Below are 6479 nucleotides of genomic sequence, written 5' to 3' on the forward strand. Positions count from 1 at the left end.
TGCTATTGCTAATATTGTCTAGTAATGTGTAATCACCATACAATTATGTCTGCTAGTGTTAGAACAAATATGCAAATAAAAATACTATAAGTTACTATCTAAAGATCCTGAAGCTTAAACTCCAGGCAAACATCAAGGGCTTTCCTAATACCAGTTGTTTTCCATTGGTTGCTGACATGTCAGTTTTCAGACCAGGAGTTGTGATTGGTTGCTCGTGACACGTCATAGTGAGGAATGTGGAGAGGGAGGGACAGGCAATATTTACAAACACTGTTTAAAGAGACAGAGCTCACATAACACTGATCATATTACCTGCATTACCAGAAATGCACCTTACCGGCCCAAGCCACACCAGTGACATACTATTTCAGACAGGAACCTCAGACAAGCCAAAGGCAATGACAATATGTGACCCTGCAGCACAAAAGCAGTGTTTAGTCGCTGGGGGATATTTGTAGCAATAGCCAACAATACATTGTATGGGTCAAAATTATAGATTTTTCTTCTATGCCAAAAATCATTAGGATATTAAGTAAAGATCATGTTCCATGAAGATATTTAGTCAATTTCCTACCGTAAATATATCTAAACAGTAATGTGCATTGCTAAGAACTTAATTTGGACAACTTTAAAGATGATTTTCTCAATATTTAGATTGTTTTGCACCCTCAGATTTTCAAATAGTTGTATCCAAGCCAAATACTGTCCTATCCTAACAAACCCTACATCAATGCAAAGCTCATTTATTCAGTGTATGATACATCTACACTTATGGTCCAGGGCCACACATAATCAAACGAATGACGCAAGCCTGTGAACTCATTTCATACCAGCTTGCTTGGCCTTTATGTCAGAATCTTTTATGGTTACACATCTCTGACTACAGTTTAAATAACGTTCCACTTTGCCAGATAAAAATAATTGTATTGACAGTGTAAGCATCTAATAGCCTTGTTCTTTTTCAGCATTATTCTATACTTTACTTTACTTTCAGTCATTTAGCAGACGCTTTTATCCCAAATGCTAAAAATAGCTTTTTGCTAAAAGATGTGATACTGTAAGGCCCAAAACATACTCTTTGCATGCAAATATAAATACATGTAGCTGCACAGCTCAATTTTGTGTGTCGTTGAGTTCAAAATGTGCCATACAGCATATAATAACTCAAAGAATGTAAATGGTGCACATCGCACAAATAGCAACATCAACAAAATTAGCATCTGCAGAAACCGCAGGACTAGAGCAGGCAGGATACAGGCGGCACATCCTTCCTTCCCTTCCATCTGCTCTCCTCCTGATCCCGCCTCCTTCTCTCACCTCGAGTCAGTAGAAGTGAATGTGTTGTTAAGCGAGCGGGGATCGTGTTCCTGCAGCATGGATGAGAGCTGGTTTGTCACCCCTCCCCCCTGTTTTACTGCAGAGGGAGCCACGGCAGAGGCCAGCCCCATGGAGGACCTCCTCATCGAGCACCCCAGCATGTCCGTGTACGTCTCCGCTGGCCCTCTCCCTGCGGTGGAAGAGAGCACCACCAGCCTGAATGGCAGTGTCAGGTAAATTTCACTTCCGCTGTTTGCGTTCTTTTCTGCAGTGAGATTTCACTTGGTTTGTATTTGTTGCTTTACTCAGGTAAGTTCACATTTAGTTTGAGCAAACTCTGTGAACCTGGTCTAAACCAGGTTGGCTTTTTGTCAACTCAAATCTTACTCTGCAACTTAAGAGTTTGCTCATCTCGCTTCATGCTACAGGCCACTGGTGACTGACAAAATGTCTTGTCATCACAGTTGGTTAGGACAAAAACATGGAATGACTAATACAGGGGTGTCCAGTCCTTTTCCTGGAGTTTAGCTCCAATCCCAATTAAACGCACCTGAACCAGCTAATCAAGGTCTTACTGGGCAAACTGGAAACTTGCAGGCAGGCGTGTTGAGGCAAGCAGAAGGTCAACTCTGAAGGACAGTTGCCCTCCAGGACCACATTTGGACACCCCTGGATTAACACATCTTGATTTATTGCTTGCTGGTGTTGACATTTTGTTGGGCCTAGTTCAGGGGTTCTATAGGTGCGTTTCCATTACAGATAGATATTTTATAAATGTCGATAAAAAAAACACTGCAAAATGACAGCGTTTCCACCGTTTCCATGTTATGCGACGAAAATGATTTTTTTTCCTCTCGCGATAAGTCATGGTGACAGGTGCTGGTAGGTTTACGTATATTACAGCCACCGCACTAGCCATTATTTTTAATCGAAGGAGATGTAGGCGTGTATTTTTAGAGAAGGTGCGCAGAGATTTGCTTTTGGGATGCTTCTGAAACATGCCTTGGCGCAGCTGGTATGAACACAATCATTGACTAGAGTGGCCGCGATCAGCTCCGGTGGCCGTGTCGGAGCCATAATGTAGTGTAAATAAGGGGTTATCCAAGCATTAATGACAAGAAAAGCCCCTTATACTTGAGAGCGGCCACGTATGAGGTGTGTCTTTGAGGTCATAGTACATTAAAGAATGATCATTTGACTTATGTACGCCAGGTGACCTGTAAATGTGAAAAAAACATTTCCATTGCAATTTTGCGAAAAAAAATTTTCGAATTGCCTGAAAAACCACCTCATGCGAGCGTAAAAACGTTTTTGCGATATATGGGAGTTTTAGTGAAATTGCCGTGTTTACATTAGGCGTATTTTCAATTTAAATTTGCTATGCATTCAATTCCGTGACAGTTGAGCTAAAAATAAATATGGTGCCTGAAACATGTAGTTGGTGGTCAGTTTGTGTTTAAATGTATGTTTTTGACCAACTTTTCATGTCATTTCTAGCAAGCAATTTGTACTACCATAATTAAATATCCACTTGGTTATCACCAGAGTTCTTTCTATCTGTATGTTGTAGATCATTAAACTATTAAGCTCAGAAGCCTGTTCAAAATCAGTTATGGGAGGTACTTTCTGTCTGCATATTCATTGCCTGATAGGGCAGCAAGTCAGCTGCCTAAGCTTTCGGACGTAGCCTATAAGAAATTAACATAGTACCACCTGGTGGATGATTTTTTTACTAAATTTGGTACATTGCCTCTTATGTGTACCCTGCAATAATGTTCTCTATATCATGAAGATCAGACATTCCTAACTGAAAAAATTGACCACTTAAATTGGCTGTTAATGACCACTGTTGTTCATCTATAAACCAATGCATTCAACATTTGTATGTAATAAATATTGTAAGACAGGGGTGTTCAAATCAGTTCCTGGAGGGCCACTTTCCTGCAGAGTTTCAACCCTAATTAAAATTCTGCAGGACATTGGCCTTCCAGGAACTGGTTTGGACACTCCTGTTGTAGGATATGTCAGCACTTACACCAGGAGTGACCAATCCTGCTCCTCCTGGAGGGCCAATGTCCTGCAGAGTTTATCTCCAACCCTAATTAAACACACCTGAACCAGCTAATCAAGGTCTTACTAGGCAAACTAGAAATATCCAGGTAGGGCTGCATGATTAATCGAATGCGATTGTCAGTAAAGCAGGCTCTGTGATTAGTAGTAAATCTCCATAACCTGCTTTCAGATGGAGCAGCAAGCAACGCAAAACGCAGACGATATAATCGACCGATTATGAAATCGAAGAAATCGTTCACGATAATGACAGCTGTTTGCGTAGCTTCTCAGTAAACTACGGCTCGGTGTAGTAAATGCTGCTCCCTCTGAAAGCACATGAAAATACCACATTTAATAACATTTTTACTCCAAACTCACTTCATAACGTCAGTCGAGTGTTTGAAATATCCTTCTCTGAGATGATGTGGCTTCTTACACAGAATAAGGCACGCAACATATTTCATAGTATTCTAAGCAGTGATAAAGGCTATGTCGATTAGCATTGCATTATGTACTTTATTATAATAAAAATTATAATAATAAGAACTCAGATAAGCCATATATTGCCATAGCCATGTGTTTATTAGTCATGTTGAATCAAAGAAAGCATTTAAATCTTCTGTTTATTCAGCAACCGCTATAGGGATTTCCTGGGTTTCTTCTGCGGGGCGTATTTGGTGTTTCCTCGCGAGAGCGCCCTCTGGCCTTCGGATGGAGATTTACTGCTGATCACAGAACCGTGCTTCACTGAAAGATACACATAACAATCGCATTTCGTTTCGATTTATCGTGCAACCTTACATCTAGGCAAGTGTGTTCAGGCAAGTTGGAGCTAAACTCTGCAGGACATTGGCTTTCCAGGAACAGGTTTGGACACCCCTGTTGTAGGATATGTCAGCACTTACACCAGGAGTGTCCAGTCCTGGTCCTCACGGGCCTCTTGCAGAGTTGATCTCCTTCCCCAGTTAAACACACCTGAACCAGCTAATCAAGGTGTGTTGTAGCAAACTAGAGATAAACACTGCAGGACTTTGGCTCTCCAGGTGCAGGACACCCCTGACTTACACCAAATAAAAATCATGCTGAATATGAAAAACTTGGACAATGTCCTAATTTTGTCTTCCATCTTCTTATCTTCTCATTTCATTTTCACTCCATTCTGTCCATTTGCTTCTCACTTCAATGCTTCCCATTCCTCATTCTATCTGCACTGTTCCAGCAGGACGTCTGAATCAGCAGCGCCCTTAATGACCAGGAACAGCATGCCCACACGGGTGACCCGAGGAGCAGCCGCACAAGCAGGCGCCCTGGCTAAAGTCACCCAGGTCTCCAGGGTCCAGAGGGCCAAAGCCCGCACTGAGCGTCGCCACCTGGCACGCAACCGCATGCAGCGCCAAAACCGTGTGCGTGAACAGGTGCAACGGCGCGCGTCCCACACCCGCAACTCCTTCCTGCACCAACCGTGCCAGCGCAACATCTGCCACTGATGCATTAAAGTTTACATTGAGGGCATTATAACCCACCCCAAGAAAACCCACACCTCCCAATGAATCCCCTACCTTCTCAAGTTCTCCTTTTGCTTTTATTGGTTTTATGTACATAATGTTATTCAGTTTCATATTAATCAGGTTTGTCTTTGAGTACAAGCCAGTTTATCCTCTTTTCACTCTTATTTGGAAACCCACTACCAAGCACAATTACTCTAAGACGATTCATATATTTGCTTAAATGGCCATGTACCTCCAATAACACCTAAATCAGTATCTGGGAGTATAGCTGAAAAGGAGACATGTAAACTCTGTATCTTTACATACATCCCTCTAAATGTATAACGATGACACTTCAGGTACATTGACACTGTTCGTTGAAACATAATCAGGTTAAATTGTCAAAAGAAGGAGCCAACCACTGAATGCTTCATGGAAATATGATCCTAAGATCACATCACACTGAGAGAACAAAAAGCTACCACAGCAATAAAAAAGGTCACTTAAAGACAACAAGAATGAAAAGTATGTAGATAGTGTGAGTGAGCAAGAATAGTAAACAGATACATGCAGTTGAGAGTTTGCAGATTAAGACAAATCTAGCCAGATATGTTTGTAAAGAGGTCATTTCAAAGTAGATGTTGCTGCCTGATTTTCAGCATAGCAGTGCTAACGTTCAAAAGTAATTAGACTCCCAAACAATTTAATTGCTTGCTTTTGTATGACCTCTCTTCCTAAACCTAATGAGTTGCCTATCTAAACAGCATTTAGGAAACACCATTTATTGGTGTGCTTCCGCAAAGGCAGTATCCTTCCAAGAAAAGGCAGTTTCACTGAAGAAATCAATTCAAGATGGTGGAGAAAGTGGGCACTCAATTCTATACATAGTCTGAATGGGAAAAATACCCCAGTGCATTTATAAATATATATTTACACCCAATACTTAGGTGTGTTATGAATTTGTGCTTATTAGAGCATTGCCTTGCGTTAGCTTAGCAACATGCTAACGTCAAATTCTACTGGAATCAACTGTAAGCATCAAAACTTGTGTATTTTGTAATTCATTCAGTACCAAAAAGTATAGAAAACAGCTTAGCAACATGTTACCATCAAACTCTATTGAAATCGGTTTTAATTCATGTCTCTTGAGGCAGCTTCTTAAGGTATCTAGCTCACTAGATTTCAGGTAAACTGACAGAGGGTCCATCATGGATAGTACTCGTATAACAACAACAACATATAACTAAGAAGATTCATTATTATTTTTCAATGATCTTTTAGGGATATAGCTCTTTAGCATTTCCCTAAAATGTGACATGAAGCTAAAGCTGAAATGATAGCCCCCTGTCAACATCTGGACTATAGGAAGCGATCGCAGGAGTATCGGGGCAATGTGCAAAGTATTTACAGATCAACTTATAGAGCTGAGGAGAGGTTGCCGTAGACTATGGATATAATTGCTTATAGAATGTGCAGGATGGTATCGATTGTGACTCTTTATTTGCTTCATGGAGGATTACTGTTTGGTGAATTCACAAAAAATTGTCAAGATGGCTGCATAATCTGCAATATATAGTTACTTTTGATTTTGGGATGCAATTTGTCAAGTTTTTGTGAGATTGA

The 6479-nt window shown here is 40.8% G+C and overlaps 1 protein-coding gene across 1 annotated transcript; it reads left to right on the plus strand.

Annotated features, from left to right (window-relative positions):
- The first annotated feature begins 1224 nt into the window (after positions 1 to 1224).
- On the plus strand, positions 1225 to 5928 carry LOC107549178 (tumor protein p53-inducible nuclear protein 2). The gene is made up of 2 exons (XM_016230170.1): positions 1225 to 1550; positions 4589 to 5928. The coding sequence occupies exons 1-2, from the start codon at positions 1375 to 1377 to the stop codon at positions 4854 to 4856; spliced, it is 444 nt and encodes a 147-aa protein (XP_016085656.1). The 5' UTR covers positions 1225 to 1374; the 3' UTR covers positions 4857 to 5928.
- The last annotated feature ends 551 nt before the right edge of the window (positions 5929 to 6479 follow it).

This window comes from Sinocyclocheilus grahami, unplaced genomic scaffold (genome assembly GCF_001515645.1).
Source record: "Sinocyclocheilus grahami isolate Dianchi unplaced genomic scaffold, SAMN03320097.WGS_v1.1 scaffold364.1, whole genome shotgun sequence".
Taxonomy (NCBI): Eukaryota; Metazoa; Chordata; class Actinopteri; order Cypriniformes; family Cyprinidae; genus Sinocyclocheilus; species Sinocyclocheilus grahami.

Bases quoted from the DNA above. Each gene is read 5' to 3' on its own strand.
- LOC107549178 (XM_016230170.1), top strand. From the start codon at position 1,375: ATGGATGAGAGCTGGTTTGTCACCCCTCCCCCCTGTTTTACTGCAGAG. The intron at 1,551-4,588 runs GTAAATTTCACT...GCACTGTTCCAG, and splicing joins AGCCTGAATGGCAGTGTCAG to CAGGACGTCTGAATCAGCAG.